Below are 20,240 nucleotides of genomic sequence, written 5' to 3'. Positions count from 1 at the left end.
ACTATTGTTGAAATTAGAAAGATGCTGTTAACCAACAAGAGTGGTTTTCCAAACATAGGTAAACTGAAAGCTGAATTTAAAATCCACAAATAACTAACAATCAACCTTTAATATTTTGAATATCTTATTCCTATATAGAGAAGATGGATTATGAAACCAATACACATTTTCTCTTGATGGCTAAACCTTTCCTCTAGAAAGAAAAAAACAAAAAGAAAATCAAACTAAGTTAGATGAAAATATTATAGATCTGCTTTCCCGTAGAAGGTAAACAAAAGTATTTGAATAGACAACACTTTTGAAATGCCTCAATATTAATTTTTTATATTCTCGAATATTACATAGATAAAGTAAATGGCACTTCTGGCTTCTGAAACCTTAGTGAGAAAGGTGAAGTTTCTGATTAATTAGCAACACTTTAAGCCTGCTCTCTGGGAATCCGATCAAAGTGAAAGTGAAAGCTTCATTGTTTACAGATGAATATAAAAGACGGTAGTGCCACACCTAAGTTTATAAACAAATATACAGCTGGAAGGGAGATATGTGACATCAACAAGCTCTTTAAAGGCCAATCAATTAACTCTTCATTTTCTGTAATTAGAATAATTCACAAGTATGGGATTACTTTCAGCTAGATATCATCAAAATGGGCAAATACTTGTATTCCATAATTTTCAAAACTTAGCTATATATGTATATATGTGACATATTTATATAGTCCATCAGTCTGTGTATACGTATATGGGGGTACATAATAGGCATATGTATATGTGTATATATTTATAAACACACACATACATATACGGTAAAGTGTACAAATCTTAAATTCATAACTAAAGTAGACATCTCTGTGACAACCACCCAGATCAAGATATGGAAATTTTCCAGCATTCCATAAGGGTTCCTTGTGGTCAATGTAGAGTTAGCAGTGGGGAAAATAAATGTGGAATAAACTGAAAGAGATGTTGTTCACATAACACTCACCTTCCAATGGCTTGGGTAGAAAATGAGCTGCTGGTTTGGTTTTCTTTACTCTGTTTCCTTTCATTACTTGCCCTTCCTTATTCAATCCCAAAAACCAGGCTCTACCAGATTCCTGTTGTCTGTATAGCATAGACGAGTAGATTACATAATAGTTTTCAAAAACAGATTCTTTAAACTTGCATTCAGGGGTAAAAAGTTCCTGTGGAGAAAAGAGGAAGAAAAGACAGTTAGAGAAAAGAATGGGAGTTTCCTTGAACTTTTTCTTTCTTCTTCCAGAAACTTGTCTGCCAGGCTCAATGAGTCAGCCCTTGGGCAGTGATGACCAGCTGCACCTCATCCTGCATGCAGTATTTGTGCACTTTTTTTTTTTTCAATATACAACAAGTAGAGAAGAATCTGATATTACCCACAATATATACATAGGCAAAAGTATGCATGCCCTTTAGTAAGAAGATAAGAGACGTGCGCACTTAGAACAGTCTTGTTGAAAAAGAATACAGTTCAAGCAGAGTATAACCAGAAAAAGCACAACAAAGTAGCATCATATATTCACCATAGGCTAAACAAAAATAAAATATATGCTTATGGTACTTGCTCACCTATTTTCAATATTTCCGTAGGAATAATTCTATGCTACCCTGATAGCTGCTAGCCATGCTCCGGATCACTGATATGATAGGGCAATATGTTTTACCTACAAAGAGGCAAACCAAAACCCCAAACTAAAACCATGAGGATCAGCTGGCACACAAGCTAGCCACCGCTGCAGCTGAGGCTGGATGTTGTGTTAGCTGGTTGTAGTGACAGGATCTGGAAATAATGACCTAATTCCATGCTTTGGAGCCCCACTGGAATTCTTGAAGAGAAACATCAAAAGCTGCCCTGACTGCAATCCATCTGGCTTTTCTGGAAAGGGCAACGTGAAATAAGTGCCATGGCACTCAATGACAGGATCCCCAGTGAGGAGCAGCACAAAGCTTACTACTTTATGATTATCATTAATGACATAAATATTCATAGGTGACTTTAACAGACTTCTAAACTTTACCTGACAAAGGCATTTCTGACAGACTTCTATTAAAAGCAATTTAAAAATTCACCCTACCTGGTTATAGATATGGAGGCCACTTGTCTTTGTGGCTATGTAAATAGTTCAATATTGTACTATCATATATATACAAAATACGGATGCAAAACAGAGCTTTCTTGTCACCGATCTTCTAAAAGAAGGACAGTACTTGAAAAAAATTTCACCTTAATAGATCTTTATGACTACAGGAAATAACCTGCTTTTTCCCCTTTTAAAATATTATTTTCTATACACATTCTGAAAAACACATCATTTAGGGACTAAAAATAAAACTTGTCAGAGTTAAAGTTATGCTAACCGTAATAAGGAATGTGACATTACTGCATGTAGAAAGGTTCTTTCAGTATTTCCCATGAGAGTCTGAATTATCAAATGATGTCTCTTGCAAGATGCAATTTATTCAGAGTGCCCCATTGCTTTAATTCACTGAGAGCTAATAGTTTTCCAAGGGGAACAGGTTTTGTTAATGGCAGACACTTCTCATGAAAAAGATAACAGATCCAGTGATTAATTTGATGAGATCAAAAGTAGCCAAAAGATGGGCTTAAACACTCCCAATGGAATTTATGTGGGCCTTCATTTCTTCTAGATGATGCTAGCTCAGGTTTGAAGATCCCATCTAAATAAATGTTCTGGCTTTCCACTAAATCCTATTTTTCCAAATATCTTTCCATTACTTCTCTTACTAATAAACAACAGTCTCAGTGAGTTAATCAGGCCATGCCTCAGAGGGAAGATTGACTAAAGGGTGCATGTTCACACATTTGTGGCAAGGAAAATAGAGTGGAATGCTATAAATCTGACTTGTCCTCAAAAGACTAATAAATATAACATATTGTTTGAATGTGCACTTCTATGACAAACAGATGAGACTTCAGTGTGTCACTTGTCTTTTATTGAGACAGGCCAAGGCATCCAAGCATATTATTTACCAGTTAAAATTCATCTCAGAACCAGCTGGGAGTGGACTGTAAAAAAGCTGACCTGGTAGGTCACTGCAGGGTCAGAGGAGCTGGCACCTGCCTTCTGGGATAGCAGGTCTCTGCCCAGAGCCTGGCTCACCATATTGAGGGGATCATTGACTGACCTTTACCTAGGGACACCAGGGCCTCTGGCTCTGGAAAAGCAGTTCTACAGAGTAGTCAAGCCTTATTCCCATCTGATCCCCATGTAGGAGACATGAAGAATGCTGCTGGCACTACTGTCAGCAAATGGGACATGCATGGTCTTTTCTCTGAATGGCAGATGAAAGAGAATGAAGACCCTAGGTGTGGAAGGACATCTGACACAAAGTCTTTTTAGATAAAATATCTGCCTCTCGGGACCCTGAGGAAGCCATCCCACATCCCCCTTCTGGGAGCTGGGCCAGTGACTTCACAGTTGCATGGATAGGAAGGTAGATTGGAGAAATGTGAAAGGGTCTTGGACTCTCTGCTAATCACATAGACTTCTTATGAACAAGAGGTAGACATGCAGACCTCCCTTCTTGAAAAAAAGGGAATAATGCCATAGCCCAATTGGTATTTTACAGACACATACCTGTTGTCAATGCAGAGCCTGGTTCTGAGGCATTAGTAACACTTATACACTGATGTATTGAAGCCCAATCGCTTGCAAAATGAACCAGAAAATTGTACAACATACATACATATGTGTTCACTTTAGGAAATAGTATTAATATAATTATCAAGGACACACAAAGTAAGGAGAGAAATATCACCAGAATTATGACATGTTGTTAAATTGAGTTCTGAGCCTCCTGGTAGCCCAGATGGAAATAGAAAGAGTATATGTGGGGATCCCTGGGTGGCTCAGCGGTTTCGTGCCTGCCTTTGGCCCAGGGCGCGATCCTGGAGTCCCGGGATCGAGTCCCGCATCAGGCTCCCAGCATGGAGCCTGTTTCTCCCTCTGCCTGTGTCTCTGTCTCTGTCTCTCTCTCTCATAAATAAATAAAAATAAATCTTTAAAAAAAATAAAATGCTAAATTTATAAAAAAAAAAAGAGAAAGAATATATGTTCTAAAAATTATAGAAGAGAGTAAATCTTTTCTTTTTCTCAGGACTAACTTCTAAAAGGTATTTCCTTGCAAGGAAAAAGTGTCATTGAGCAAATGAACAAAACATAACACATAAATTTCCATGCTCTTGATAATAACTGTACTGTTAACATGGTCAGAGTTTTGTGTCTGAATCCCACAATATGTTTCAGGGCGACAGAGTAAAAAGTCCTCTGGGTGAACATTGTCATTGATGAGATTCCCTAGGGGACATGTGCCCAGCATGGGTCACAAAACTCAATGCCTCTACTGACCAGGTGGACTCAAGAGTGAGGCAGGTTGCTATGTTCATGGCACCATTATGAGGCTAAATGTCCTCTCCCTCCTCAGGCTCAGTGTTGATGAGAGACAGTTTTAGAAAAGAAAAGCCTTAGGTCTTTAGACAAGTCTGGTTTTCCAAAGGGAATAAGGAAATCAGGTTTCTTATAAAATTTCCTTTTAATGGAGGCAACCACTTCTTAGTTCTTTGTTTTTGATGTTGTGTAGACCGAGGGCCAGAGATGGGGCCCCTGAGCCTGCAGTTTGAGACCTCCAACGTTGAAGGAGCCAAAGTACTAAAGAAAGAAGGAACCCCAGGTGGCTTAGCAACGCAGCCCTAACCTACCGTATGGTTTTGATACATTTGAGTAATATGATGAGTGTGCCAGTGAAATGCTCTAAAACCGGCAGTGATAATATGAGAATGCTTATTTAAATTTAAGCTTAAACATAAACTCTCAGAAACTGGCAAAATCAAATAGATATGGAGTTTCATGTGTCTTTTCCTTGGCTTGCCTGCCTATATTTAGAACCCCTGATACCACAACAAAACAACAGTTGAGTTCCAGCAGAAGCTTCGATATTAATTTGTATCATTGCCAGACTAAATAAACCACTCACAGAATAGAAAAAACAGAACAATTAGACAAAAATTTCATATCTCCTTTTATCTTGTGGTGGTTCTGAATTAAAAGCACCATCTGTGGTTTAACAGTAGGGGCAGCATTCTTTTTCTGAGGGAAATGCCTTTGTTTAGGAAAATAATCTGATGGGCCATTTGCATGTACAAAGTAAGGTTTCTGGGTTCAGGTGGAAAGTAGAGGATGGAGGGAAGGGAAGGCCCATGTTCCCTAATCCATAACTAGTGAATAGCTACAAATCCAGATGATTCACGATAACCTAACCTAAAAATGAAGAGTGACCCTGAGGATCTAGGTCAGTGATCCAGCAAACTATATACACTAAGGGCCAGAGAGAACTGCTGACCTGTTCTTGTAGCTCGCACTCCAAAGTTCAGGGCGGAATTGTTGAGACAGAGGTTGTATGGCCTACAAAGACTGCAATGTTTGCTCTATGGTGATTTGCCAAAAAATTTGGCCAACTCTGATCTAAGGTAAATTTTGAGGACTTCCCAACCTAGATAAATAGAGAGGGGCTGCTCATCTAATTTCAAATTACTAAAGAGCTAAGTATTCCCAAATTGAACTTGGATCGTACTTATTTTCATGTATACAAATGTGAACGATTTGAATCAGAATTTCATGAGTTTCATCCCTGGAAATGTCTATACTGTGTGTTACGAGCCAGAGTTTCTGATAAGGATACACAAGTAGTAACCTGCAAATTCCTTTAGTCCTGGAATCATCTAGGACTAAATGAAAACTTACATTTTGGTTAATGGTTTGCCTACCACCACCATCACCACCTCCATTGTTTCAAAAGGAAAATATAAAAGCAAGAATTCCAGATAAATTTACAGCATTTATTAGAATATAAAGCAAACCTAAAATAGATTAAAAAGGGAGGGTAGAGAAATATTCAACATATACTAGCACATAGCATACAACAAATGCACAATAAGTAATTGCTGTTAATATTATATTAACCTCTATATTTCAGAGTCATCAAAAAGCTCAGTCCCCTCCCATTAACATCTCAGTAATGATTCTGATGCTGAACTTTGGAGTATCTCTCCCCAGGCTCAAACTGAGAGAAGGAGGAGCCTTAGATTTCAAGTTCTTCCTTGAAGAACAGTAACAAATCATAAAGGTTTCTGCAAAACTCAGAGAAGATAATAGAGTTGCAAAATGATTTGTAAGCTATACATTGAGTTGTAGATTATAGTTATATTGATAGTTATATGTATAAGCTATACATAGAATTGCAAAGTGCAACTGGGATGTTCACTGTTATTATGGACAGGGAACTAGTGATGTAATTATTCCTTCCAGGTTTCAACTTAATAGACATTCCTATGTACAGGAATCCCAAAGACCCATTTAACCTGAATTCTCAGTTTTTTTTTTTTTTTTTCCTTTTGTACTCTTCAGAGATGTTATCTACTAGAATTTATCCTGAGGTCAGCCTCTGCTGACCCACTATCTCATTCTCCTTCACCTTCTATAGTTTCAAAATCAATGATATGCTTTAATGATACTGCTCTGATGCTACCCAGCTATTTAAAAAGAAATGCAGAACACCCTTAAGATTACATATAAGGGAAAAATATTCTGACCTTTTAGAAGAATTAATAGTCGTGAATTTGAGGACAAAACAGAATTTGTATTTAACACTCAAAAGCAGGCAATTGAGTTGACTAATGTATTTATCTGAAACTCTTCATAATCAAATATTCATAATATATTCATAATATTAGACTATGACTGGTGCCCACAGGAAGAAAAAATTAGCCAATTGTTTGTGCATGTGCTTCAAACTAAAGCATAATTATATTTGTGTTTAAGAGACAGCTTTGATTTGATTACAGGACCCAGTAGTTTGAAGTACATTCTCACTGACAAAGCAGTGTCTCCAGTACTTATATTTATAGGTCCAGAAGCTGTTACCTAAGTAGTTTCTGAACTACAGAAAAAACCATAAATGAATACATTTTCTTTTTTCTTTTTTTTGCCAGGAAAGATACTGTTTGACATTTAGAGATACTATAAATAAATAAAGAGATTTATCTTTAGATATAGTAATTGGTTTATTTATTAAATATATTTTAAAATTTATATTATATTGAATAAATATTTTCTTTTTAAGACTCATTGACATACTTCTTTAGAATTATGGCAAGAACATTATTTATTGTAATGATTAAATATTAAATAATTTGATCATTTATTATATAACTATGTATTTTTATATATTTTCATATATATTATATATACATATGTAAGAATCTTTAACCATACAAAGGGGGAATATATGTATCTCCTTGCTATTCAAGGACTGAATAGCAACTTATTCACCTGGGAATTTGTCAGAGAGGCAGAATCCAGGCCCCATTGCAGACCTACTAAATCAGAATTTGCATTTTAATAAGACTCCAGGAGATCTATATGTACTTTAGAGCTCAGGAAGCATTGGAATATGTTCCTATTACCATTGATAAATTAATAAATAATCACAAAATTTTAGATAACATCAAACTGATATTAATCACAGGCTTGTTACCATTTCTTAACATTAATATAAAATTTATTAAATCAAGAAAATGGAAACAAAAACATGAAGTATTTACAGCACATCTTTAAGTAAGAAATTTTGAGATTATAAATAAAAATATGTGCCAACTGGTTCTATAATGTTAAGTCTGTTTTCTCTAGAATATAGACATGGATAAATTTCTAAAATAATAATGCTTATAACATGAACAGATGGTATCACTGCTATAAATATTAGCAAAAACCTTACAAAATAAATATGCTTAAGAAAGTATTGATACAACCATTCACCATCCTCACACATCTGTCAGTACACAACAGTGAAATCTTCAACATAATAAGGATGACTAATAATAATGTTAATAACTTTTGCTAATACTTAAATTATAGATACTCTGCACCAGGCACTGTGCTATACACTTTACATAATCAATTAATTTAATCCTCACTATAATTCTATGGGATTGGTGCTATTATTATCTTCATGTTAGAAATGAAGTAATTGATCATAGAGAGTTAGTTTGCCCAGATACATTTATTTTCATCAGGTAAATACATTTAATGATTCCTACTCATCATATTACTCAGCTGAAAATATTTACTGTCTTAGATATGTAACTAATTGTAAAAATGGCCTGTATTCTTCACCCTCTCCTAGACCTTTAGTATGTAATTTGACATGTCCTCCCACTATGGACCAAGGTGAGGAAAGCAGAGTTTTGACAAACACTTGTGCACCTGGGCTTGCCTTTTCCACCTCCTGCATAGCCATGGCAGCATGCTTAGGCTAGCCTGCTTGAGGAGAGACATAGGGGAGAAAAAGTCAGCTGTTTCAACCTAAGGTAGCCTATTTCCAGACACACGATCAAGTCCCGCCTGAGATCTACAGAGCTATTTAGTTAAATTCCACCTGACTCCACACACACTTAACTGTTACATGCCACATTATCTCTTGTGGGTGTTTGTTATGTGGTTACAGAAAGGCAATTGATAACTGATACAGATAATTGCTAATTCAGCTGAATTACTACTTCCACTAAAACACAGAAAATATGTGTCTTATCTGCTGAACTTTATATCTATGCCTACATATGGAAGAAAATAAAATGGAAAACCGTAATGAATGATATATGCTATCATACTGGCATAGGTGACACATATCTCTATATAATTGTGAGGGAATTGTAAATTCTTAAGAGTGTTAAAAAAAAAAAAGTAAACATAGGTATTCAAAATGAATCTCTTCTCCCCTTCACCCAGCCTGTATACAACTTTTTCCCCCATTGATCAATTAAAGAAATATTGAACAAAACAGAAATTGGGTTGGCTGCCATCTGTTGCTAATCATCCCCCTAGAAAAACACAATCCATGGCTGTTGAAAATTCCCCAGGAAAGGGTTGGAATGAGATGAGGGTGTTATAGTGGGCGGTGCTGTTGAGTAAAACCTGAGCTCTCAGATCTAGTGTGTTCTGCTGTTTTGTCACACATGAGCTTCCCAATGGTGCACTTCTCCAAGATACGTAGGGTCAAATGCTAACTGTACTGAACTCTGGTTAAATGGGAAATGTAAAACTGATACTGTTTTATGTGAAGGGAATCAGACTGAATTATGTCATCAAATCCAGAAAAAGTGCTGCTACAAGTTTTAAAAATTTTCCTGGATGATCTGAGTGAATGAAGTCAACGGATAATACATGCACACAGTGATATATGCAAGTTTCTTGGTCTGACAAATACTAAGAGGCTTCACCAAAACTGAGATTAGTGACGTCTCTAAGTCAGATTATTGGAGCTGCTTCATCCTCCGTTTTAAGGATTTTACAAATGCAGTTAGTGATTTGTACTTTGGTTACAGGAGAAAGATCAAATGAAGCCCATGTTATAGATACATAAATTATGATGACAATGTCAGTGAACGTTTTAGAACATTTTAAAAATAGTGTTATCTGATTCGAAAGTTAAATAATAGAATATGTTATATAGTCTCCACCATAATACATGGTTCAGGACCCTGTGCCCAACTACAAATTGTTTATTCCCTGTCTGCAACAAAACAAGTACAGAAATTGAACAAAAACATTTATTAGCCTCTGCAGCAATTTAAGAGTATTTTTAAATACCTTTTGGTTGTAAAAACTAAAAATCCTGAACTTTTGTTTTGTCTTTTAAAAAAAGGTTTTCTAGTAATTTAATGTTCTTATATTTTGTGAAAGTATCTCTCCGCAAAAGATTGAAAATTAAAAGAAAACGATTGTTCTTACCACAGATGTCTAGGGAATCTTGCTTTATTATAGATTGGGTTAGATGTGAATAGAAATCTAATTAAAGGAAAACTAAAGTGCATCTGAGTAATAATTAACATTTATTTATTTATCAATGTATGCCAGTCACAATGCTAAATGCTTTTACATGCATGATCTCATTTTATTCCTTTTAGCAAAGGATGGCATTAAATTTAAGCATCTTCTTTTTTTAAAAAAAGATTTTATTTATTTATTCATGAGAGGCACAGAGAGAGAGAGAGGCAGAGACACAGGCAGAGGGAGAAGCAGGCTCCATGCAGGGAGCCCAACGTGGGACTTGATCTCAGGTCTCCAGGATCAGGCCCTGGGCTGAAGGCGGCGCTAAGCCGCTGAGCCACCTGGGCTGTCCTAAAGTTAAGCATCTTGGTAAGAGTTTATGCAGAGTAGGGTTTCATCCTCAGCTGTCTCAGTCACCACTAGTTATGCCACTGGTCAACCCAATATAGTTCTAAAAGGGAATTAAGGAAAGAAATGTGACTTGATAACAAATAGAGCAACCACAAGGCAAGTTAAGACAGTTTCAGAACAAATTTTCTCCTTCAATGAATGACCCTCAAGAAAGGACTAGAAAAGATTATTGAGTACATTTAGATACATTACTTAAAAATTATCAGCTGTAACACTTATTTTATTCTTAACTTATTTCATTACTTTTCCCTAATGTTTCCACAGTGTTACGATTTAACTGGGACTTGGGCCTGCTCTGGTCCTGCAGGTATCATATATACCTGAAAGAGAATAAAGAAATACATAGAGGTAGCATTTAAGAAATAATATTGCACAATTAAGGGCTTCCAAGATAACAGGGGGGTGGGGTGGGACAAACAACAAAACCTGTGTTCCCAGAGTCAGGGTACCACTGGCCAGGGTGAGGGTGTGGGTCAGGGAAGGAGTGCAACAAAGATATCCCTGAATCAGACAAAAGCTGTGGAAGATACTCAGCTCTTTTACATTCAACTAGACAAAGATATTATCACTGATGGTAGCAAATATTTTCAACTCATTGCACTAGAATTTTTGTTAGACAAAAGCAAAATTTGCTGTGCAAAATTAATTTTTAAGTTGATGTAGTTAGAATAGAGGTATTCAGTATTTTGTCATGTCATACCAAACCCTACCTGGTTGCTTTACCTTCCTTCATCATCATGTTCTTTCAACTCCATGTTCTTGTTTTCACCAGTTTTTCTTCTGCTTAACTCCCTGAACTGTATTTTAATACTATTTCTATGACTCTACAAGCTTCTCTCTTTAGGCTAAATTCTACATGCATCTGCAAGCTTTTTCTACTTTCCTTTCTTTAAACCTCATTTAAATGCTTAAATTAGACCTTTCCATTGAACTTTTTTTGGTATTAAGTGTATGTGTTGTAGACATTTCCTAATAAAATATCCTAGTCAGAACCACTTACTTATATAAACTAAAAAGCAAAGTAAATCAAACAATCAAGAGTACTGGTTTATACAACCTTTAAAATGCAAGCTTCCATAGAAAAATGAAGGAACTATAAGCAGGTTTACAATATTCCTAAAATGCCATATTTACTGAATAACAATTTATATTGAGCTTTATGATTTTCAAAGACCATTCACACATCCTTTGTTTGATTCAATAATGCTGTTAAAAATGCTGTCAGAAGAAAAAATAGCATTATTTCATGTCACAGATGATGATTTTGAGTCTCAGAGAGCACAAGTCCCAATAAGCAATGGATGAGATGTATTTCTCTCCATCCAGGTGATAATTTAAGTACATCATGCTGCTACTTAGCAAATATTCATTAATAATAACAATGTTAAAAATACAGAGCAAATTGAAAGGATTTATTTTTTTCTCCAGAGTATCCAATGAATCATCTTACTGGAGTAAGACAGAAGTCAGGATCTGATTAGGAGTCACCAACACTGAATGCATAGAACACAGAATAAGCCCACATTGTTCTAAGATGAAAACCTGAGGATTCTTTTCTCTTGATTTTGTTTAAGTAGCTAGTAATGCCGCAGATATGATTTCCCAGATTCTGCTAACAACTTGTTCAATGATTCCAAAGGTTAAAGGGTGAGGACAAACATCAAAAAACAAAGAGAGACACCAGAAAGGTAAGAAGAGAGACAGTATCTTCCAGGGAAGCAGAGGACCCAAGGAAACTCAACTTATGACTAACTTACTCTACCTAGATGAAGTGGGCCTACCAAAGTGGGCCTGCTATCCATTTAATTCTAAATTAGCACTGAATTATTTTCATGTAGTATCATGAAATGTTACAGGCATTAGTGAATTACACTCTCTTATTTTCTAGGTTGTTGGTTGAGAATATAACACTATGAAATGGGAACAATTATATATGGCAAAAAAATATCTACCATTATAAATCTTAAATTTCCTGTTTCAGCTATGAGCTAATAGATTTGAAAATTTGTGTATTGTGAACACATGGAAATAAGTTTCCATTATTCAACACTTAATGATACCCAAAAATCATGCATCCATTTATCCTATGAAAATTTAGTGAGTTTCTAGTATTTACCAATCACTGTTCTTAATCTTGAGACATAACAATGAACAAAAATTGGTATAGTCTGTCTTCTCGTGGAGGATACAGTCTAGTAGAGGAGATCCAATAGTTGCACTAATTATTATGTCATCATAAAATAAGACAAGTTCTTATAAAAAAAAAAAAAGGATGATTTCTCTGAGAACATATAACAAGTCAAATCTGACCTTGCCTGTGTTGGTAATACCAGAAAAACATTACACTCTGAGCTTAAATCTGAAACATCATTATGAGTTAACTAGGTTTAGAGCAAAGTGAAGAATATTCCCAGAAAGGGTAATATCATGTGCAAAGCTCTGGGGCAGGAGCAGAGACAGATCATTTGAAGGATAAAATGAAAACCGTGAAATTGGAAGGCAGAGTGTGAAGGAGACAGCAGGAAAAGTTAAAATCTGGGGGCTAGGCATGAACCAAACCAGATGGTCATGGTCAGGTTTTGGTCTTTCTCCCTAAACTATGGGAAGATATTAACAATTTGAATGCAAGAGCATGCCACAGTCACTTAGGCATTTGGATAGACCACTCAGGCCAAAGTCTGAAGAATGGAAAAGAACAGAGTCGTTTTGGATACAAAAATGCTGAATTGTCTACTGCAGTTCCAGGAAAGGCCATCGCCAGTGGAGAGAAAAGGGCAGATTTGAGAAGTTTTTAGGAGGTCAAACAGCCAGTACTCTGTGATTGTACATGGCAACGAAGGGAGAAAGAGTGTCAAGCACAATGTTCAGGTTTCTTGCTTGTGGAACTGGCTGACATTTGGTGTGTGTTCTTGCTGCTTCTGAAAGGTCAGACATTCCAGTTTTGTATTCTTGGGGAAAAATTAAGTTTATGTGTATAACATAAGTTTACATAGTGCTTTGTCCTTTTATGGACTATTATTTCTAATATTTATTGAGAAATTTTCCACAATGTTGTGTTTTAAGTTTTTTCTAAAGTAGCCCGGACGCGTGTGTGCGTGTGTGTGTGTGTGTGCAGGTGTGTGTATGTGTTTTCAATTCCAGATTACTTTACAAAACTTAATGCATTCCTAAAGCAAAGAGAAATCACAGTTGAGGAACTATGATTAGTTTCAGAGCAAATGGAATTGGACGAGACAGATTGAAATTTGCGGGCGACAGTCCCTTAAATTTTTTACAGTTTTATTTCTTTTTAAAAAGTCCCAGTCAACAAACAAAATGGTTCCCAGATTACCACTAAAACAAAGAGGATGATGGCCATCATAGACTTCCAGGTCAAGGGCGGAAACATTTACAAAAGGTTTATCTCATAAGTTTCCTGTGGTGGAAAACTATTCTATTCCCAATGAATTTAATATATAAGTATGACCCAAAAATTCCCAAAGGAAGTTAAATTTGTGACTTTTTCAGGTTACTATGAAATACAGTTATTCTTACCAATGTTGGGGCAGGCTTGTTCCCTTAGTAGCTGTTATTTATCAATCATTCATGAAGTCACATAACTCTTTTTAAAATGATTTTCATCTTTATGTGGTGTTACAGTAAAACAACAACAACAGAAATTCCATCAGTGTATCCTCCTGCCTTCATTAATCTATATTCTTGATATACTTGCCACATTTATCTCTCTAGATTGAACTGGATAAGCTTTTAGGCCTGGTTTCATAGATTAGTTCTTCCATTCACTCAATCAGACTATTGGCTGTTGCAACTAAAAAAGCCAAGCAAATGTTAGGCCCTCTGAGGAGGAAAATTGAAAATAAATTAACAAGTATCACTATACCTTGTTACAAAGCCCCCATGAGCCTGACCCTGGGGGACAGTGTGCTCCCTGAGTAATGACTCAGGGAGCACAATATAAACATACAATATAAACAAAGAAAGATAATTTAATTGATTAAGCATTAAGGAAGTGGTTTGAATCAGATCAATAAATTTGAATGTAGGCGCACTGAAGTCATTGAGAGAGAAAAGTACAGATGAAAGCCCAGTGATCATTGTGCACAGACTCCCTAAGTATAGCAGGGGTTAAGGTCAAGGATTTGGAAATTGAATAAACCTGGGTTAGTTCCTACCCTGGCCTCTTAAGTATCTTGGAATCTTGGAAAAGTCACTGAACCTCCAAAATAAAATACTTACCTCTATGGAATTATTAAATTGGAAACAAAATCAGCATAGTTTGGGGGCAAAGTATATACTCAATAAGTGCTAACTACGGCTTTTATAAAAAGACTAAGGATGAAGAGAATTGTAATAACGTCTAGCAGAATTCATATAACTCTGAGGGAGATGAAAAAAACAAATTCAGATCTGTTTATCAATCATGGAATTGTGCAAATGAAAACAACGAGCTCGTTGTTGAAAGAGGAAATTTCAAGGCACTCTTTGGCTCTGCTAGACAGCCCACAAATGGAATACATAACCACACTTAAAAATAATTGAGATGGTAAATTTTATGTTATGTGCTTTTTTAAACCACAATCAAACAAATTTTTTTAAAGATAGAAAAAAGAAATTTTATCGTACTATCTCAGTGAACAATATCCAGTGAATTCTCATACTGGTAGGGTCAAATTGCATACATTTGTGTTTTGTCCATGTAAATATACACAATAAAGAGTTGCAGTGTGACAGATGTGTCTGAAAACCTTTATGACTTTTCAAAGTAGAGTTATACTTGTCCTTACTTCACAGAGACATTTGAAAATATGGCCCAACTAGGAGCTTCCTAACAGATTTTTAAAAGAGATTTTATTTATTTATTCATGAGAAAGAGAGACAGAGAGAGGCAGAGACACAGGCAGAGGGAGAAGCAGGCTCCATGCAGGGAGCCTGACGTGGGACTTGATCCTGGGTCTCCAGGATCACGCCCTGGGCTCAGGTGATGCTAAACCGCTGAGCCACCCAGGCTGCCTGCTTCCTATCAGATTTTTTAAAAATTAAAAAAATAAAAAATAAAAAATTATGAACTGGTGTGAAATAATTAAAAGATGAATACTGAGGTTGATATCTATGGACAGAGAACAAACAATATGTAGAGATTTTTATGCTCACCTTGTCTTGAGTACATTATGTAGCTAAACCCATAATTGCCAGCGTGGAAGATTTCAAAATCCTTGCTGACATATAGCATCTGACTGTCTTTAACTATATAATATATACAGAATAGCAAAAACTCCAGGATGAGCTTACATTTTCCTTCAAAGATGAAAACAAATGGCAAATTACAAAAAAAAAATTAAGAAATAAGACATAAATGAACATACATATTTCAAGGGAAGGTTCAGATTTTGAGGGATGGGTTTTGAATATGAAGAGTGACTGTATGATACCAAGAAGGAGACTAAACGGAAAAACTAGCTGGGGTGAGAGGGGACCAGAGGAAGTGGGGGTCACTGGCAGGAAATGCCAGAGGCAGGTCAGTATCAGGAAGGGAGCAGCAATTTCAGGGCAGTCTTGAAACTGGTGAGTGCTGGAGGAGTAGATGGTTCCATGGGCATCATTATGATTAAAGTAAAGAGCACTGTGCAAATAAAATCAAAAGATGCTCCTGAGAAACTGGTGAGACTTGGTCTCTGTCACTCATTTCACCCTAGAAAGGACAGTGAAGGGAGAGGGTGGCAAAAGGAGTATAAACGATCTTGGAGGAGTACTTTGCAGTCCAATTGGCTACTACGATTGCAGTTAATGAGGCAAAGACCATTTGTGTTTAAATTTCTTATAACTTTGACTTTGTGTCCACATCCCAGGTAACTCTAGCCTAAGCCAGTCATTGTGCATGAGAGATGGAATGCATATCCTGTGATTTGTCATATCCTGTGATTTGCCAGGGGGGGCAACAGACAGGACACTAATAGCATGGTCAGCTGGAAGTTCAATGCGGGTCAACTCAGCAGTATTGTTACTATCTATGTACACAAGATGAACATTCTTAATATGAAACTGACTCAAAGAAGTACAGGGAGAATTATAGAGGGAATATTAGGGGCCCTATTTTTGTTTCTGTTTTTCCAATGCTATCCAAATCTTTCATTTAGTCAACAAACATTTGATTGCCTCTTCTGCACAACTCACATACTAGTTGCTGGGGGTGGAAGAACAGGTGAGATAGAGACCTTGTCCTCTTGGAGTTTCAGTTTTAGTTTCATAGAGGGAATCAATACTACATTAGCCATAACAACAGAGCTGAAGACACCAGGGCTAGAGTCTACAGAAAGGAAAAGTTGTTTCTGATTAGAAGGGGAAAAGCTTCTAAATTGAAGTGCTCATTAGCAAGGTCTTAAAAGGTGATTAGGAGTTTGTCAGGTGAAGGAGAAAGAGAAAGGCATTACACTGAAAGAAAAAGAGCTGCCTTCTGGAAATTATAATTAATAAGAACTGTCTGAGATAGGAGCCTTGGACAGTGTGGTAGAAGCTTGAAATCCCAGAGAATTTCAAGCAAAGGGATGATGAAGTTGTATTTTATTTTATTTTCTGTGTAGAAAGCATCTTTATTTTTTTAATGTAAATTCAAGTAGCCAACATATAGCACATCATTAGTTTCAGATGCAGAGTTCAACAATTCATCAGTTGTGTGCAACACCCAGTTCTCATCATATCACTTGACATGGTGGTTTTTGAGCCACAATAGTAGTTGATTAGTAGCAGTTGAGACCATAGACCTACAAAACTACAACATTCATCTGGCCCTTTTACAAAAACAGTTTGCCAACCCCTGTGCTAGACCCTCTTTGGGACTAGCTGAGTATAGCTTTCATGGGATTCCCTCATTCTAGAATAAATAATTTGGAGTTACATAAAGCTTCTCTGGAAAAACAAGAAAAAGAAACAACTCCATCTGTGGACAGATCTCTTTGAGAATATCTGAGATTTGGATATTTGATTCTGGAGATTTTCCAATCTGATCTATAGAGGTAGCATAGAATTCATGCTGATTCATTCAATAGCCCAATTATGAAACAGATGGAGAAGCTTTCTACCTATATTTTACTTGTATTTTAGTTACTTCATGGATACACTTTAATTCCTATCAGTAAAATTATACAGGCATATTTCTAATGAAATCTGTAATTAAAGAAGTTTCAATAATTAAAGAGGAGAACAGAAATATGAAGTATTGTTTTTGCTTAACCAGAAACAACATTCAAAAAATAGATTTATAGATGTTTATCCTCTCAACGGTCTCTTGCACAGTTGATTAGGGGAGTGAAAATTTAGAATTTGCTGTAAATAAATTTTAAAGATTTTCAATACAAATTTTAATCAGCTGCATGAGGTACAAAAGAAAAATAATTTCTGTGTGTAAAATATGAAACAAGTCTTACTATTACGAGCAATGATATAAAAATGATCACTTATATGAATGACTAAAAGTACTTGGTAAAGACAGTATTTATATCATTTCAAAATTCAGCTATAAGGAATGGACTCTAATCTTAAAGAGTAAGTAGAAGAGCTTCTGTTGCATAAAGTCTCTAGATGTTAGTACTTCTAACATGGGATCAGTGCCTCTGATGGCAACAAGTTCCTTTCTGCCGTCCTAAGTACAGCAGATTTTTCTCTACAAAACAATTGCTAGCTCCAACCATCATGTTTTGCTTTTGTAGAACCACATCCCACTTAAGATGGAAGAGGGCAGGGGGAAGAAAGTGCTCTTTTTTTTTTGAGGGAGAAAAGACTTTTTCAGAAGCTCTCTAATAGAGCCTATTGCTTATTTTATTGGTCAGAATAGGGGTACATACCCATACCTGGGGTAGTTGCTAGCTAAGAGGACTGAAGCCTCTATGAGGAATGTGAAATTTAAGCCATATAAACTAAGCATGAGTAAGTTCTTGGATTAGAGCATAGGGCCATTCAAATAGAAGTGGGATTGTGTTAGGGAGGAAAAAGAAATTATTTTGGAACTGATGCCACATTAAAGTAAACTAAACTTTATTTTTCTCTTACAATATCTTAAATATGAGTAATACGTATTTAGTAGCACAATTTCATTATATCTGACCCAATTTTAAACATATGATTGTGAATGTAACTCAGTTATCATAAGTATGTGCAAACATACATCTTACATATATGTCACACCTGTATATTATATATTTGCACATACATAATATACGGTATTATATATATGGTCTATACAGTCTATAATTTGAACTGTGATCAAAAGGGATCTTGGTCTCATTTTATTTCTATCTTAAAATCTTAAAACATTTCATTTCTAAATATGGCTTTTGTTTTCTTCAATTTTGTGATTTGCAAGTTTTTATGGTTGTTGAAAATTTAATTAAAAACTCCTACTAGTAGTTAAAGGATGCTAATTCCTAAGAGATTCTGTGCAATTTGACAACATGAATCACTCTTTCTGGGTGCTATGCTTAATTTCATTCACAGGAAAGATACAAATAGGAAGGATTTTGTTATGGAGTTAAAATCAGAACCACTCATACATACACTTCTGCAAAACTTATAACAAGTGTCCTTCAGTGAAAGAAATGAAAATAAAGCTTTTTAAAAATAAACAATCTAATTATTGCATTGGTATTTCAAATGAATTTTCCTTTCTCCAATACATTGGAAAATAATGCCATTGAATAATACATGGAACTCATCAGGATGGTAGACATTAATAAACTAAGAAGTTAAGAGACCCAGAACAAAAATAAAGGGAAGTCACTTAGATCATTCATTTTAGAAGTTGGCCAACTTTTTTCCCATAAAGGACCAGGTAGTAAGTATTTTAGGCTCTGTGCCCCTCATAGATTCTGTTGGAATGATCCAACTTGACTATAGCAATAAAAGTTCACAGACAATACTTAAATAAGTAGGTGTGGCTGAGTTCCAACATAATTTTATTTATGGACACTGAAATTTGAATTTTATATAATCTTAAGTAACTCAAAATACTGTCCTTCTTTTGATTTTTACAACCATTTGAAAACTTAGAAACATTCTTAGCCTGCACAAAGGTGCACAAAAACGGAGAGGGGACTATAGTTTGCTGACCTTTCATCCAGGAAGTCATATCAGAAGGACCTAATATGTCACTAATTTGGGTTTGGAATACATGTGGAGTTCACACCATCTATAATTTTTACTCCCACCACCCTGCTAGTGATTCCTGACAAATGCTCAGGAATCACAAACTCATGTTTGTACTCTCCCCTTGCCTTTCTGACCTCACCTTCTGCTACTTGTGCCCATCTTCACCCCTGCCAGCCATGCTGGCTCCCTGGTTCTCCTCATGCAGGTCAGATGTTCTCATACATGAGGATCTTGTTATTCCCTTCTTGGAATGGTCTTCTCTAGATGTGTGGATGGCTCACTCCCACCTTCTTCAAGTCTTTGCTCTAATCTCAATCTCAAAGAGGCCTACCCTGACTAGTCCATTTTATGTTGCAACCTGCTCACTGCTTCCCCAGCACACCCCACTCTCCTGTTTTCCTTCCTCTCCTTACACTTTTTGCATATTTTCCACTAGAATATTACCTCTCTGAGGGATAAGATTTTTTTTAAAAAATCCCTGGACATATCCTAAGTGTGTAGGAGTTCTTGCCACACAGTAATAGCTCAATAAACATCCCTGGAAACATTAGGAGGGAGTGTGACTGGGAGGCCTATATTGGAGAACCTAACAGAACATACATGCCACTGCCTGGAATAATCTTTTTTCTTTGCCTTTCATACCAGGTAGGTTATTTGTACTCTTAAAAAATGCCCCAGCTTGAGCATGAATACTGTGATCATCCCAGCTTACAGATACCTCACGTTAGCCATAAGTCAGGTAAAATAAATAAGTAGAAAAAGGCTCTTCTTCATTGACATTCATTGAAACAGAGTTCTTCCCAGGGGGTATCTTTTATGCTGCCCTCTCCTT

General features: G+C 36.1%; 1 protein-coding gene across 10 annotated transcripts in view; it reads right to left on the bottom strand.

Annotated features, from left to right (window-relative positions):
- FGF14 (fibroblast growth factor 14) overlaps positions 1 to 20,240 on the bottom strand; it is a 614,603-nt gene that overhangs the window by 13,675 nt on the left and 580,688 nt on the right. For all 10 annotated transcript variants that reach the window (XM_077855046.1, XM_077855039.1, XM_077855049.1 and 7 more), the window contains one exon: positions 985 to 1,183. In XM_077855046.1, the coding sequence (XP_077711172.1) occupies positions 985 to 1,183 (199 nt within the window). The remainder of the gene's footprint in view (positions 1 to 984; positions 1,184 to 20,240) is intronic.

The sequence above is a fragment of the Canis aureus genome, chromosome 17, assembly GCF_053574225.1.
Source record: "Canis aureus isolate CA01 chromosome 17, VMU_Caureus_v.1.0, whole genome shotgun sequence".
In the NCBI taxonomy this organism is placed as follows: Eukaryota; Metazoa; Chordata; class Mammalia; order Carnivora; family Canidae; genus Canis; species Canis aureus.
The sequence above is the reverse complement of the archived record's forward strand: the minus strand, read 5'-3'. Positions and strand labels throughout refer to the sequence as shown.